Source organism: Vombatus ursinus, unplaced genomic scaffold (assembly GCF_900497805.2).
Source record: "Vombatus ursinus unplaced genomic scaffold, bare-nosed wombat genome assembly UNPS02010639.1, whole genome shotgun sequence".
Lineage (NCBI taxonomy): Eukaryota > Metazoa > Chordata > Mammalia > Diprotodontia > Vombatidae > Vombatus > Vombatus ursinus.
This window is the reverse complement of record NW_020950417.1, coordinates 1,450,290-1,465,793: the sequence shown is the minus strand read 5'-3', so window position 1 is coordinate 1,465,793 and position 15,504 is coordinate 1,450,290. Positions and strand designations below refer to the sequence as shown.

Genomic DNA, 15,504 nt, shown 5'->3' with positions numbered 1-15,504 from the left:
AATCCTTAAAGACAGTGGGGGTGGGGGTTAAGTAGGGGATCTATAGACTGAGGTATAAAAATGAGGACTGGAGGATGGGGGTATCTAAGCTTTGAGGTCAGACGGTAGAGATTGCTGTTTTTGTCTTTTCCCCAGGTTAATATGTAATGGAATTTGAAAGGCCAGAATGTATGTCCTTCTGGCAGATGGATAATCAGTGACTTGCCCAGCCCCCAAACAAAATAATTAGGGTTGCCAAACTCACCCCCACCAAGTGAATGGCTCTGAAGGGAGAGACTGGGAGAAAGATTGCAGAGTGCTATAAAGGTTAAAGGTCTTCCAGTCCCTTGATTATCTAATCTGCTGCAAATTGTAGCTGGTCAGCAGAGCCTGAGTCAGCAGGTTTCACAGAACTGCCAGGGTGGGGGGAGGGGTGGGGGGTGAGTGAGAGATTGTGTTTAGCGCATAGGGTCTTGTAGCTGACTGGGGATCAGAATTGTGTTGGGGGGTAGAGGCTCATTTGTTCTGATTCCAGCATATAATCCTGCAGATATATGGCATTTAATGGGAAAAGCAACTAAGGATCTAGGCAATCTATCCTTACTGTCATGATCTTTCAGACAAGTTGGCTGGAATGCACCTTTACTGGTCCTAACAGGCTTGTGGGTGATGGAATAAAGAAGAGAATTGGGAGTGAGAACTCCTAGATTCTGTTACCCTGCTTTTCTTATGGGTTCTTCTTTAGAGGAAAGGTTGAGCTGCTAAATGGAATGACATTCTTCCAAAGGAAATTCCCATATTTTTCTAGCCACTTCTATATTCCTTTTGCATCTAACCCCTCTCTACCTCTCTCCACACAAACAAGAGAAGTAAGTTGATTTTTATGCATTCTGGAAATAGCCCTGCCCTATTATACTAGCTGTGTGACCCTGGGTAAGTCATTTAACCCTATTTGCCTCAGTTTCCTCATTTGCAAAATGAGCTGGAGAAGGAAATAGCAAACTACTCTGGTATCTTTGCCAGGAAAACAGCAAGTGGGGTCACAAAGCCTCGGAAAGGACTGAAAACGTCTGAACCACAGGAACAGCTATACGCTTAAGCCCTTGAGTAGGAGCTGATGCTGTTACCACCACTTATTCTATGAGACACTCCAACTCCCAGCTCCCTGGATCTTCACTGACTGTCCCACATGCTTGGAATTCTCTCCCTCCTCATCTCGTCTCTCATTTCTCTTCTAGTCCCAGCTAAACTGGCACCTTCTGTAAAAAGCCTTTCCTGATCTCCCTTAATGCACATGCCTTCCTTTATTGATTGCCTCCAAATTAGCCTATATATTTTGTTTGTACGTAATTGTTTGCATGTTGTCTCCCCCATTAGACTGTAAGCTCCAGAGACTGTTTCTCCCCTCTGCCTCCTCCCTTTTCTTGGTATCTTTAACACTTAGTAGCGTCTGGCACATAGTACTCGCTTAATAAATACTTGTTGCAGGTCTGCTGTGTGTGAAGTTGAGAGTCGTCTTGAATTGGTGGTATCTATGGGGTTTGGATAAAGGGTCTATCGAAGTCGGGAAGATGTGGATTCAAGTGCTGCCCTAGAACACAACCAGGGTCAAATCAGTCCAACCTGTGGGAGCCCTGGCCAACTCTAATTTAGAGAGGAGTTGCCAATGTGCATCGGCAGAAAGTGTTTCTACATTGGAAATTCAATGCACTCATGAAATCATAACCTTCCTTTAAAAAAAAAAAAAAGGAGGGAATGATGCCCCTCTGACACATGCAAACTCCTGGAGAACCACGGCACATTCTGCACTGTGGGGATGGTGCAGAAGGGGAGGCAGTGGCCTTTCCTGACATTTCCGCTTAGTGGGCTGGAATCCTTGGGATTCTCCCTACAGCTTTGGAGGTCTAAGCCCCTAGGCTTCAGCAAGAACCAATTCCCAGGTCCCCGTCAAGCTCACAGAACAGGGATCTCCCGCCCCTCAGCTCTCTACGTCACGATTTCCTTTCTTCTCACTGGCCTCTGAAACACGGAGATCTCCTTCCTCATTGGTGGGATAGAGACAGGGGGCGGTGCCTGATGCCCAGGTGGCATGGGATGGGTTTTTTTCCTCCCCTCGCTGCCAGGATCCAAGATGGCGCCCTCGGCCGCGCTAGGAGGGCTCTGTGAAGCCGCGGTTCTGCCCTCACTCAAGATGGCCGCCTCCATCAAGATGACCGGGGTGTGCCGGGGGTAGAAGGGTGGCGCGGTGGCCTGAGCAGGTAAGGACCGTGGATGCAGAGCCAGACTGGAGTTGGGGTCGTCTGGACGCAGCGGAGAGAGCAAAGGAGGATGGAGGAGTGGGCTTTAAGGCTGCAGGGTCCGGGGGGTGGCGGGCGGGGTGAGGGAGCCCCTTGGAGGGTAGGTGATGGGGCTGGGCATGACTTTGGGGCGACAGGAGGGGTACGGAGGGGCTGAGTTGCCCGTCTGTCCCACTGACATCTCTCTCTTCCTCCACTCCCCTCCGTTCCAGCTGCAGGGTCCGAGCATGTCGAGGCACCCGGGGTTGGGGTGCTGGGTAGCGGGGGGTGGGGTCGGCGGGGGCTGGGGAGGTCAGTAGCGACCCCTCTCCTGGACCCCACCCCCACCCTCCCCCAGGCTGAGATGGGGAACATGTTGGGCCTGGCTCCTCTGGGAGCTCTGCCCCGCCGAGGCGCCCGTCGCGAGGAGCTCCTGCCCAACCCGGGGAGTTTCGATGAGTTGCACCGGCTCTGCAAAGGTGGGGATTCTGGCTGAAAACCTAAGGCTCGGAACTCAGTTCATCATTCATTGAGCACCAATTGTTTTCCAAGCCCTGCACTTTTTGTCCGGGAGGGATACCAATAATTGCTGTCTAGTTTGGCGATAAGGAACATACCCAGATAACTTATTAAGTAATCTCTTGCAATAATTCAAGGCACTGAGCAAAGTGCTGGGGATTCAAAGGAAGGCAAACACAGTCCCCGACTTCATTGAGCTCACATTGCAATTGTTCGAACAACGTGCAAACATACAACATATACAATGTAAATGGAGGGAACTCTTAGAGGGGAGGGGTGGGGGGAGTGTCCACTGGGAAAGTTCTTCAGGTGGGAATTGAGCGGAATCTTGGAGAGTCAGAAAGTGGAGGTGAGGAGGGAGAGTATTCTAGGCGTGGGGGACAGGAGAGGTGGAGTATCTTGGGCAAGAAAAAGCAAATAGACCCCCATAGCTGGATTGTAGTTTGCGGAAAGGTATAAAGTGTATGAAGACTATAATATGAAATATTACCTGTTAAGTACGTTAGAGAGGTGTAAAATGTACATGAGGTCTAAAGGGGAAAGGATAACCGGAGGAAGGAGGAGAAGCTTCCTGGAAGAGGAGGAATTTGAGTTAGGCTTTTAAGGATAAAGGAAGGGGAGACATTTCAGATATATGGAACTGCATGACCATAGGCATAGAGGTTAGGAAGGTTAGGGCATGTTCCAGGGACAGAGTAGTCCAGTTTGGTTAAAGTCTAGACTACATGAAGAGGATTGGCTTGAAATAAAATGGCACTAGATTGTGAAGAGCTTTAAATGCCAGGCATTTGTTCAGTTATTATTGGGACTATAGGGAGTCACAGGAAGGATTTAGAAAAGGAGCATATGGAAGAATATCCTGGTTGTGGCATGAAGGATGTATTGGAGTGGAAGAGAGACTAGAAGTAGGAAACATCTGTTAGGAAGCTATGGTGATAGGGTCGATGAATCATAATGGGAGACCCCTAAGAGGAACAGAGGTGGAGACAGATGTGAACTATATTACAGAGGTAAAATTGATAAGATAGTTTCCCAGGGTCTGGGTGAATAGTCCCAGGAGTGGTAGGTCATGGTTAGATGGGGGTATCTGAATTACAAGGCTTAAGGAGTGAGTAATTCTCTCTTTCTCTTTGGGAGATTTCCTTGTGATTAGAGGGCCCCTGTCTAGACTTATCCTTTCTTTTGTTCCTATATTTTAGATGTGTTCCCAGTACAGATGGAGGGAGTGAAGTTCATTGTCAACAAGGTTCTGAGCAGCCATTTCCAGGTGTTCTCATTTTCCAGTAGAAATCCCCTGGGTCTGATTCCTTCCACCCAGACCACCACTCCCTTATGCCGACCTATTCCTGAACCCTTCCATCCTGTCATCTATTGTTTCCAACCTCTAGCTAGGCTGTATGTATGACTCAAAATGGAAGCTGTATCCTTTTACCTCTCAGCCTCATGGGGAGGGGGTAGGGGATGGAGAAGGACTGGTATTACCTTCATATGTGGTATGTTAAGGGGTTCCTTGAGTGGCAAGAAAGAGAGGAGCTCCGCATTAATCTGCTAACCTACACTCCTATAACCCTTTCTTCTTCAGGTGACCCACACTGTGCACATGAGTGCCCTGGGCTTGTCAGGTTATCACCTCCATGCTGCTTTTGTTGGTGACCAGCAGCTCAGTTCTACTGAGGTAAGGGGATCAAACAGTTGGTTTATCTCACCAGAAACCTAAGTGAATACCATGAAGATGAGGTTGAAAAGGTTTTGTTTTTTTTTTTTTTTTGAAAAGGTTTTCTTCTTGCAGCATCTGAGTCTAGGAAGATCTGATGAAGGGTGTGGGGTACTTCTTGGGGAATAACCATTCTCTCTCCATCCCACTAGCTTCTTCCACCCAAGTTTCCAATCAATCAATCAAAAAACATTTATTAAATGCCTACCATTTGCCAAGCACTGTGCTAAGCGCTTACAAAAAAAGGCAAAAGATAGTCCCTGCCCTCAAAGAGCTTATAGTCTAATATATAGAATTTAGATTTTTTTTTCTGTCAGTTTATATTGTTGTCATTACTGTATATATTATTTTACTGGTTCTGCTCACTTTATCCTTCCACAGTTCATATAAGTTTTCCCATGCTTCTCTGAATTCTTCATATTAATTTTTCTTATAGTATATTAATGTTTTATTATTTCCACATGCTATAACTTATTTAGCTGTTCCCCAGTGGATAGGCATCTGTTTTGTTTTCAGTTTCTTGTCATCACAAAAAGTACTATCAAGAATATTCTGGAATTTATGGGACCTTTCTGTCTTTGACCTCTGTGGAGTAGAAGCCTAGCAATGAGATCTACATGTAAAAGAGTGTGGACATTTTAAGTCACTTTTTTAACATAATTTCAAATTGTTTTATGGAATGCTCAGACCAATTCACAGTTCTCCCAACAGTGTCTTCATAGATATGTTTGTGCCTGTCTTCATAGATATGTTTCTTAGATGGCATTTCTAAGATCTCTTACAGCTTTTATGTGTCTGAGTAGGCAGAAAAGACGGTCCCCTTTTTTCATTGTGGGTTGTGTCCATCCTTTTTGTTCCACCAGAGGGCGCTGGATACAATTGTGAAAGTACTGCCATTGGCTTTTGGAATGGGATGTTGGTACCGACTGAGTCCCTTTCACCAAGCCATCTTCTCCAACAGGTGTTCCCTACTGTTGTGGGGGATATGGACAGCAGTGGGAGCCTCAATGCCCAGGTCCTGCTTCTCGTGGCAGAGCGGCTCCGAGCCAAGGCAGTCTTCCAGGTGACCCACCCGTACTGACCCCCATAGCACACTGCCTTCCTCCTGTCAAGGGTATCCCCATTCTAAAGATATGGAGAGAAGTGCTATCTGAGGTGGTGGGTTGTCAGGGTCTGCAAATGTGAAACGGGTTGTGAATTTACTCGGGAGGGTGACGTGGGGCTGAAGCGGTCAAGGCTTACTTCTTTTCCATCTAGACCCAACAGGCCAAGTTCCTGACATGGCAGTTTGATGGGGAGTATCGGGGGGATGACTACACCGCCACTCTGACACTGGGGAACCCTGACCTGATTGGGGAATCAGGTGAGGAACCAGTATGGGGAGCTGGAGAGGGGGAGGGTGGAAACCCTTTCTAACCTCAGCTGCCCAGTGCTGTTGATTACTTCTCCTTTTCGGTCCCTTTTTTTGCCTATATGGTATAAGGGCAGAATTAAGGGGGAGGCTTCCTTACATTAATGATACTGCTTTGAGGGATGTGCAGTTGGGGAAGCTCCTGGTGGGGTATTGGTCCTGGGCAAAAGGGGTTCCTTGATTATTCCCTGACCCCATGTTTCCCCACCTCCCACCTCCCTCCCCCCACAGTGATCATGGTCGCTCACTTCCTGCAGAGCCTTACTCAACGTCTGGTGCTGGGGGGAGAGCTGGTATATCACCGGCGCCCAGGAGAGGAGGGGGCTATCCTGACATTGGCTGGGAAGTACTCTGGTATGAAATGAGACAGGATGGGGATGAGATTGGGATGATTCTGGTCTGCTCTGGGGTCTGTGGCCTGTGTTCCATTAATGACCATTAGTGACTGCCACCCCCTTTTGGTTCTTACAGCTCTGCACTGGGTGGCTACACTGAATGTGGGGTCAGGAGGGGCTCATGCAAGTTATTACCACAGGGCAAACGAGCAGGTGAGGCCCCCTCCCAAGTCAGACTCAAATACTCTTCATCACATCTGCTTGCTGCCATCATGCCCAATCCTCACTCTGAGCCTAGCTGACCCTTTCATGTTCTTCATAATGGACCTCACCAACCCTATTTATCCTTCTGTCCCTGCCCTTGGGGGCTCAGGTTCAAGTTGGAGTGGAGTTTGAGGCAAATACTCGGTTGCAGGACACCACCTTCTCCTTCGGATACCACTTGACGTTGCCGCAGGCCAACATGGTGTTCAGAGGTGAGGGGAGTATAGGGATAGGGAAGAGGATCCTATGGAGTGGAGTCATGGCTAGAGGGATGTCACTTAGCACACTGCCTGGCACATAGTAGGCACTTGATTTATATTTATTGACTGACTGAAGGATGCCTGATCTATTGTGCTCTCCCCCCCACCCCCAAGATGTGGTATTGGCTCCCACCTCTGATAGTTTGTTATTTTTTTCAGGCCTCGTGGATAGCAACTGGTGCGTTGCTGCTGTGTTAGAGAAGAAGATGCCCCCTCTACCTGTCACCCTGGCGCTTGGAGCCTTCCTCAATCACTGGCGTAACAGATTTCACTGTGGCTTCAGCATCACTGTGGGATGAGAAAGCTGGATATGGTTCCCCTGAGCACTTGAAGCCATCTGAGAAAAAGAGAGAGAGCCAGGCTCTGGGTCTCTCCCCAGAGACCAGTTTGCTCAGTGTAACTCCATCGGACAAGTGAGGGCCTGGACAGAGCCCCCCTGCTAACTGGAGCTATCAAAATGGGCAGGATGGGAGACTTTCCTGTCTTCCCAGAGCTCTAGCCTGACTGCTTTCCTCTCCAAGCCCTTGAGTCTGGCAGGCTGTGGACTGAGGGGGAGGGCTATGATTATGTCTGATTGCTTTCTTCCATCCCTGTGTATTAAAGCCAATTCTTCTCCTCACTGACCCTCAGCAGAGCTAAGAAACCTAGGTGGATACAAATCCCATCCTACTCATCAGCTCTGCGCCTAGTGCTGGAGTAGGGAACAGGGCTGTGGCTGCTTCAGCCTGTACCCAGTGGACACTACTTCACTTGTGAAACCAGCTCTGACCCTTTCCCTGTGCAGACTAGAGAATGAATGAATGAATATATGGCCCTTCCTCGACAGCAGCATGAAGATGTGGTGATGCCTTAGTCAATCATTGTTCACCTCGGGTGGGGTGTGTGGCCCCTGGACCTCTTTCTTACTACTGGTCTTGACTGCAGATCTGGACATGAGTCCCTCCATGGCCCTGTAGGAAGCGTGCAGAGGCGAAGGGCAGGGCCAGCTGCTGATGTTGTTTAGGAAAGCTAAAGTAGATGTTTGGGGAATATCCCAGGTGGGTGCATGGGTAGGGACAGGTTGTTAGTTGATCACGTTCTGGGGGATGGGGGCGGGCAGCATCTCAACTGTAGATTTCCTGTAGCAGAGGCATCATGGCGTACAGCTCGTGAATGTGCTGCAGCTGGCGCCCATACTCCATGTTGATACTCCGCAGTTCTGCCAGTAGCCCAAGCATCTTTGCATACAGAAACCTGCAGGGTTGAAAATCACTGACTGGGTCACCTACTCAGAACTTCTAGGGGCACCCTCATCCTCCCTGGGGAAGAAAAAAGCAAAGAAAAGTAGGTCAAAATCTCATAGATTTGAAGGTTTGGCCCTGGGCCCCTGAGTCTTTTCCGCTGAGCAGCTGTGAAAATGAAGCCCAGGCCTGTACCCTAAAGAAAACCAGCCAGCAGGCCCAGAATACATTGGCTTAGCAGCCTGTCAGGGTCTGACTCCTCTGGTCTGCATACGCACAGTGTGTGCTGTTGACAGGAGCAGCGGTTCGCTAAACTCTGCATCCTGTGAAGGCTGGAGGTGGGAGAAAGGGTAGGGCTGTGTTAAGGTAATGGGAAACATTTTTAAAGAGGCTAGGCCTTTAGTCCAGTTGTCTGAGGCTGGGTTGAAAATAGGTTCTAAGAGCTCGTGCTGTTTGGTTGGAGAAGGAAAGCAAGTCATGGTCAGTTCTGACCTTTTCTTAAGGTGGTTCTACAGTGAAAAAGAAAGCAAGGGGAGAACCCTTAAGATTGGGGAAGAATTGGGGCAGCTAGGTGGAAGAGTGGATAGAGCACCGGCCCTGGATTCAGGAGGACTTGAGTTCAAATCCGGCCTCAGACTCAACACTTACTAGCCTAGCTGTGTGACCCTGGGCAAGTCACTTAACCCCATTGCCTAGCAAAAAAAAAAAAAAAAAAAAAAAGATTGGGGAAGAATAAATTGAAAATGGCCTGACCCTTGACCAGCTATGGGTCTTGGGGCCAGTTTTCATCCTCAGATTCAAAGGGAAATGAGAATCAGGGAAAGTTAATGGATAGAGTAGAGGAGTGCTGGAAAAAGAGAATAGAAGGAGGAAAAGTGAAAAGGGTTAGGTTTCTTTAGAAAAACAAAGATTGGGATTGTTGAATGGCAGGGTTGGTTATTTTAAGCCCTGGAAGAACCATAATATAGAACACAAGGTTCAGCTATTTTCTATCACTAATGAATAAAGAACTAGGAAAAAATAGAATTAAATTGCAGCAGGAGGGATTTAGCTATGAGACATGTGAGGTATAAGGACCATTTTTGTCCAAGGAGAAAGACTAGATGACCCCTGGAGAACCTAGTCCACAAAAGGAAAGGATATTGAAAGGCATTCAGCCTGAGCCCAAACATGAGGTTTCAGTTCAAGTTAACAAACCTTAGGCTCTTGCTATATGGAAGGTGCAATGCTAGGCCTTGAGATACAGATGTTTTTTAAAGAAACACTTTCAAGCCACAGAGTTTACATTTTATTGTGGAGATAAAACATATATGCAGACAAGTAAATGCAAAGTAATTCCAGGAGAGGAGAGAGCAATAACGTGGGGGATTGAAGAAAGGCTAAACACAGGAGGTCTTCCCAAAGCTAGGGTTTAAAAGAATAACATTTCCCTAGAGCTTTGTAACCTTTTTCTCACTTAATTCTCAGAACAGCCCTGGGAGCAAAGTACTAGAGGGTGTGAACCCCTCTTTTTCAGAGGGGAAACATTCAGAGAGGGTGGCACTCCCCTGGGGTAACAGTAAGGGTTCAAGGCAGGATTTGAACTTGGGTATTGCTAACTCCAAACCCAATCACTGCTCTTTTTGTTACCCCACACTTCCTCTTGAGGAAAGTGTGTAAGGAGGATGCATTCCAGGCTTGAGAGGACATTCAGTGCAAGGTCCTGGAGATGGAGAGTCTGTGAAGCATTAGTAACATGAAATATGTCTGGAAAGGAAGGTGAGGGGAACAGATCAAGGCGCTTGAACCCCTGAAGCTGAGGAGTTTGTGATTTATTCTAGAAGCAACACGATGTTGATGTTGCTGAAGAATTTTTTTAGCAGAGGTGTGTAGACCTGTAGAGTAATAATTTGGTAGTTCTGAAAGATGGAAAGGGAGAGATTAGAAGCAGGGAAGACAATTAGGAGTCTATTGCAAGAGTCTATGTTAGAGGTGATAAGGACCTGAATTGGGGTTTTGGGGGGAGTTGGGAAGGGAATGTCAACCAGTTAGTCAAGTATGTGCCAAGCACTGTGCTAATTGCTAGGGACACAAAGACAAAGAATGAGTGGATGCCAGGGATATAGTGAGGACAAGATCAACAAGAGTTGGCCACCAGTTTCCTATGGGAGGTGAAAGAGGAGTCAAGGAGGATTCCAAAGTTGCAAACCAAAGTGACTGGGAAGATGGCGGTGCTCTCGGCAGTAACAGAGAAGTTAGAAGGAGGGATGGGCCCAGGGGGGAGTGAACTCTGGACTATTTTGAGTGAGATACTAATGGGATATCCAGATGGAAAAGTCTACGTTTGGCAATATAGGCCTAGAGCCCCAGAGAGAGATTAGAACTGAATATGTAGATTGAGGATTCCTGTGCAAAAGTGATCATTGAACCCACGGGAACTGATATCACAAGAAAGTGAGAAGGTCCGCCATATAACCCTAGATAACACCCATGCTAAAGAGGCAAGAAATGTACGATAAAGAAACTGAGAAATGGTCAAAAGAAGAAATTGGAGAAAGTTTCATGTAATTGTAAACCAAGGGAGGAGGGAATCATCCAAGGGAGGGGATGGTTGATTGTATTCAGGGTTTCAGAGATCAAGATGAGGATTGAGAAGAGGCCATTGGATGTGGTAATTGACATCCTTATTAACTTTGGGCAGAGTACTTTTAGCCGATTGGTGGGGCGGGGAGCCAAATTGTAAGGGGTTGAGAAGTGAACGTAAGGTGAGGACGCGGAGGCAGAGAGAGTAGATGACTTTTTCTTGAAGTTTAGTTGGGAAAGGGAGAAGGACTCTAGGAGGATGGACTAGATCCCTCCCAGCTCTCCAGATCTGTGATTTTGGGTAGTGTGAGGTGATGGCGGGACCAACGGAAGCTCTTTAAAGCTTGTTCCAAGACAGAGAGCTGGTGGACGAGGAAAGGCGGAAGATGAGAGAAAGAAGGGGCGAGGATGGGGTCAACAGCACAAGCAGAAGGGTGGCACAAAGAAGGGCCGTCTCTTTGGAGACTGGGGCAAAGGGGTGGCTGGGATGTGATGTGAGGCGGAATGGGAGTGGGACAGAAGAGGGAGCTCAGAATGGGCAGCCTCTGTTTTCTCGGGAAAGCGGGAGGGGAGCTCCTTTGCTGAGATAACTTCGTTAGGAAGCTCGTTCTTACCGGCCTTTGGGCCGGGCTTGCTGGCCCCTGATGTAGCTCTGCAGCGTTAGCGCCATCTCCTCTTGCATCTGGTCAATCTGTTCCCGTTGGGTCACGCCAGGTCGGTCTGGGGGTGGGGGTGGGGGACGCAGGACAGAGGAATGGAGATGGTAGAGTTGTCTCAGGCCTGCCTGAGGGGACGGAGGTGGAGAGTGACGGCACTTAAGGCTGAAGAGGGGACGTTGGGGAATTGGGGGTTTCTCACCTGGAGAGAAGAGGGCCAAGGCTGCCATAAGCGCGTACTCGGGCTCCTGCAGCTGCAGTCGCCTCAGCGTCACGTGGAAACGAAACATCACCTCCAGAAACTGCTCCTGGAACCCCACTGAAGGACACGGTGGGTTCAAGGGCAAGGCCACGGCTTCCTGAGCCGCTTCCCAAGCCCTCCCGGCCACCTTCCGTCACGGGGAGTGCATGGGGGAGCTGTGCCCCCTCACCATGAGCTGCATCCTGGAGGGTATAGCGGAGAGGCCCACACAGGAAAGTGTGGCTGCGGGGGCAGAAAGTGGTGTTGAGCTCGATGTGACAGATTTCCAGGGCTGCACCCTTCAGCAGGGATATCTGATCTTCCATGGGCAGAGACCTGTAGGGTAGGAGAACGACAGAGGAGCTGAGTTGGATTGCTGAGAGACTCCCTATTGAAGAGCAGAGCGGCCAAAGGCTAGCAACGACAAGGCTGGGAGCGGGAGAATTTGCCATGGAAATGGTAGAGAGGGGTAGGAAGGGTCCTCTCCCAGACTGCTCAGAGGTGGAAGGACTCACTGACCGGAAATGGGGCAGGTCCTTGGTGAACTTGATCACTTGCTGCACCATGAAAGTGCTGATGTCCGCTAAGTGTATGAGCAATGGCAGCACGGGTGGCAGAGAGGGTGCGGGCTGGTTGTGTATGAACAGATGGGCTGGGGGCTAGAAGAACGGAAAGTCAGAGGCCTTGGTTCAGGCACCTACTCGGTGCTTTCACCTCTCCCAGACTAAAGGGGCTAATGGCCATTCTTTGGCCATGGAGCAGTTACATCTCCCGGAGCTGGCATCCCAAACACTAGCCTTCAAACCTCTTGCACAGGTCAGCCTTCCCTAGTGTTCTGGCTAGTGCTGATACCCAAACCGGAAAGAGTCAAAACAGAGAAAGAAAATTATAGACCAATTTCCCTAATGAATATAGATGCAAAAATTTTAAATAAGATATGAGCAAATAAATTACAGCAACTTATCACAAGAATAATACACTATGACCAGGTAGGATTTATACCAGGAATGCAGGGCTGGTTCAATATTAGGAAAACTATCAGCATAATTGATCACGTCAGCAACAAAACTAACAGAAACCACATCATCTCAATAATGCAGAAGAAGCTTTTGACAAAATACAACACCCATTCCTATTAAAAACACTAGAGAGCATAGGAATAAATGGAGTCTTCCTTAAAATAATAAATAGCATCTGCCTAAAACCTTCAGCAAGCACCATATGTAATGGGGACAGGTTAGAAGCATTTCCGAGTGTTCTGGCTCTAGTCTTCCTGCCCCACTTTCTTCTTCTGGAGTTCTTCGTACCTTGACCTCAGCAGGTACTCACCCGGAACTGCACAAACTGGTCAAATATGGTGCCCACATGGCGGGCGTGAGCCCCTAGTAACACCTGGACTAATGCCTCCTGCTTCTGATTCAGCTGCACAGGTTCCTGCTCTGCCCGCTTTTGTGCCTGCTTTTCTCGCCTCTGTGCCAGGACTTCTGCTGACAGGATCACTGTGCACCAGAAGAGACAAAAGAGATGCTGAGAGAGGTGGAGTCTAACCATACTAGGCCTCTGCCCCAGGAGCTCTTCCGGGCTGAAAACTGAGCGCTGCCATGGCTATAAAGTTGCCCAAGGTTTCCCTCAATGGTTTCAGGGGCCCTAAAGATTTTCAAGGACAGCTTGCAGGGGTCTCTGGCCTATTTTCATAGACTATGCAGGTTGCTGTGCTAGGGAATAGCTCAGGGTGGGAGAGTGTTGGAAAGGTTTGTAATGCCAGGGCCACTCATACATGCTCTGGTAAAAGGAGAAAGGCTGTTTTATGAGTGTAAAGGTGATGTGAAAGGGTGGGGCCAACAGGTGTGGAGGTGCAAGGGATAGGTGACAGTTCATGGCCTCAGGGTCTTAATACCTAGAGAAAGAAAATGGAAAGTTGGGTCAGGGAAAGTAAGATGGCCCTTGGAGTTACATGACCAGTTTGGAGTAGTGGCAGAATTTGAACCCAGGCCTACCAAGTCCAGTGCTCTCCCCAGTAGACCACCCTTCCCAGGGATAGGTCAGAGCTGACTCACTGTCTTTCCTCATGCCTGCATCAAGGCATTTCTGTAGCCTACAAGCTGGGCAGTGGCGCCGCTGGTTTTTGCTGACCTCACAGCATTGTTCAAAAGGGCAGGTGAGTCCCACACCCTTCTTGACAGTTCGCCTGTGAGACACAGAGGAGTGATGCAGGACTACTAAGGCATAGGAAGGGGTCAAAGAGAAATGAAAGTGTGTGTGGCCTGGGCTGAGGAACGTCTTTGGGAAATCTGTGTGGAGTCGATGGCGTGGGCCAATCTGAAGCATATAAGGAGACCAAGGGTATGTGAAAAAACTCAGATAAGTCAGTGCTCCGCAGACAGTGGCTATTATCATAGCCCGTTTGGGAATAAATGACATCCAAGCCTACCTGAGAGAGGTCTAGGACCTAGGGACCTGGATCCCAATTTTTCTAAAGGTTTTCTACACGGCTCTACATTATATAATCCAGTTGTGATAGTCTGAACAATAACTTGACTTTAGTATTTTTCATATCAAGTTTAGTAATACAGTAAGAGTTGTTTGGCACACGGTAAATATTTACTGCTATTAGTAGATAAGTTGGCAGAAAATCTGAGACAAAAGTTCAGGGTTCTATCTTTGTCTTCTACTTGTTTGTACAGTGCTGGGGTTGGCAAGACTGTGAGTATTGGCTATGGGGTCAGGGGCTGCAGAACATGGAAATGGGGCCCCATGACTGATACGAGAGGGTAAAGCCTATGTTCTGTTGGGGCCTAGGGGCAGAGTGATCAGCTGTTTGAAGGCTCATTCATGTCGCTGTCTATGTGGGGAAATGGATCTCACCTGAAGAACCCTTTGCAGCCCTCACACGTGAGGGCGTGGAAGTGATAGCCAGTGGCCCTGTCCCCGCATACAACACAGCTCCGCAGTTCATCCTCTTTGCTTGCCATTGGTTTTGGGGCTTCAGATGGGCCCCAACCCCTTGAGAATGAGGAAGGGTGAGCATTTTGTCCTTGCCTTCTCACTCCCTCTCTCCTACAGGACCCATACTCAAGCTTTTGTCTCAGGCCCTAGCCTTTTGGAGTTTTGCCTCCCTTTTTCTCAGTTGCCAGTTTTTCATCTGGAATTAGCTGCACTTTCCTGCCCTTTCTCAAAATTCCTGTTCTATCTCTTACCCTGCTCAGCCCACCCAAGTCATCACTCTTGTTGTACTTACCTGTAGGGCCCTCAGCTTCCACATGGGAGTCATCAGGCTCCCTCCTCTCCCCAACCTGACCCTTAGTCCTTGCCCCACCTTGGACTCCATTCTTAGTGTTAAGGATTGTGGACCTCAGTACCTGAGAGGGGGGCGATGGAGCCCAGTGGTGTGAAGTCTCCAGTTGTTCTCAGTGCCTTGGGCTTAAGGTAGACTTTGGACCTAGGATAGAGACCAGGATGGGTGGTTTTCCCAGCATGCCCAAGGAGTTGGCATCAGCAGCATGGAGGAGGAGTTTAGTGGGAGTGAAAGCCTAGGAATTCACTAACAGTGATTTCTGTCCCCTCTCACACCTCTCACAGTTCAGGTCTGCCAGCTGTTGTCAGGGTGAAAGTATGTGTGGCCAACTTTAAGAATACCCAATGTATATTTCCAGCTAGTGACAGGATGAAATAATCTGGCTTTATTAAAGGGAATTCCTCCTGTTAGAAGGAAAAACTGGATAGACAGGACAAAGTGTAGGAATCTGACACATTAATAACTATGTATATTAATAGAGTAGGTGTAGGAGGGTAGAGACTACTCTGGTATTAACGTGCTATTGCTTTGTTCTCTGAGCCCCAAGATAAAGGAACCGATGATTTCTGATAATGAATTTTAAGATTCAACCAGGGTCAACTCCTTTCCTCCTCTCCCCTATACATGCACAGCTCTCCACAGGGAAGCAATGGACTATTGGTGTGGAAAGAGGCATATGTTTTCAGAGCTGGTCAATGTGTTGATCTATCTTGCTTGTCTGAACTTATTTTGTTAAAAGGAAGGGTGGTATGATGGGGTAGAGCAAGGGTGG

The 15,504-nt window shown here is 48.3% G+C and overlaps 2 protein-coding genes across 5 annotated transcripts; one reads left to right on the top strand and one right to left on the bottom strand.

Annotated features, from left to right (window-relative positions):
- Nucleotides 1–2,165: 2,165 nt before the first annotated feature.
- Nucleotides 2,166–7,377, top strand: TOMM40L (translocase of outer mitochondrial membrane 40 like). The gene is made up of 10 exons (XM_027854796.1): nt 2,166–2,237; nt 2,489–2,734; nt 3,974–4,041; nt 4,357–4,449; nt 5,450–5,551; nt 5,746–5,851; nt 6,131–6,253; nt 6,371–6,447; nt 6,608–6,710; nt 6,918–7,377. The coding sequence occupies exons 2-10, from the start codon at nt 2,620–2,622 to the stop codon at nt 7,055–7,057; spliced, it is 927 nt and encodes a 308-aa protein (XP_027710597.1). The 5' UTR covers nt 2,166–2,237; nt 2,489–2,619; the 3' UTR covers nt 7,058–7,377.
- A 298-nt stretch (nt 7,378–7,675) lies between these two features.
- NR1I3 (nuclear receptor subfamily 1 group I member 3) lies at nt 7,676–14,872 on the bottom strand. 4 transcript variants are annotated; one of them, XM_027854792.1, is made up of 9 exons: nt 14,797–14,872; nt 14,303–14,440; nt 13,495–13,625; nt 12,767–12,936; nt 11,957–12,096; nt 11,628–11,773; nt 11,399–11,515; nt 11,155–11,260; nt 7,676–7,991 (listed from the first exon to the last, which is right to left on the bottom strand). In XM_027854792.1, exons 2-9 carry the CDS (start codon nt 14,407–14,409, stop codon nt 7,862–7,864), a joined length of 1,047 nt encoding a protein of 348 aa, XP_027710593.1. In that variant the 5' UTR covers nt 14,410–14,440; nt 14,797–14,872; the 3' UTR covers nt 7,676–7,861. The 4 variants fall into 4 exon arrangements, with proteins under 4 accessions (XP_027710593.1, XP_027710596.1, XP_027710594.1 ...); XM_027854793.1 differs by having other exon boundaries at nt 7,898–8,056; nt 14,797–14,847; XM_027854794.1 differs by lacking the exon at nt 7,676–7,991 and adding an exon at nt 8,687–10,902 and having other exon boundaries at nt 14,797–14,847.
- Nucleotides 14,873–15,504: the final 632 nt, after the last annotated feature.

What these genes read in the sequence shown, in the direction of transcription:
- TOMM40L (XM_027854796.1), top strand. Translation starts at nt 2,620, where the DNA reads ATGGGGAACATGTTGGGCCTGGCTCCTCTGGGAGCTCTGCCCCGCCGA. An exon ending in GTTGCACCGGCTCTGCAAAG is followed by an intron (nt 2,735 to 3,973) that starts GTGGGGATTCTG and finishes CCTATATTTTAG; the next exon opens with ATGTGTTCCCAGTACAGATG. An exon ending in TTCTGAGCAGCCATTTCCAG is followed by an intron (nt 4,042 to 4,356) that starts GTGTTCTCATTT and finishes TTTCTTCTTCAG; the next exon opens with GTGACCCACACTGTGCACAT.
- NR1I3 (XM_027854792.1), bottom strand. Translation starts at nt 14,409, where the DNA reads ATGGCAAGCAAAGAGGATGAACTGCGGAGCTGTGTTGTATGCGGGGAC. An exon ending in AAGGACCTGCCCCATTTCCG is followed by an intron (nt 11,774 to 11,956) that starts GTCAGTGAGTCC and finishes CCTACCCTACAG; the next exon opens with GTCTCTGCCCATGGAAGATC. An exon ending in CTTGGCCCTCTTCTCTCCAG is followed by an intron (nt 11,261 to 11,398) that starts GTGAGAAACCCC and finishes CCCCACCCCCAG; the next exon opens with ACCGACCTGGCGTGACCCAA.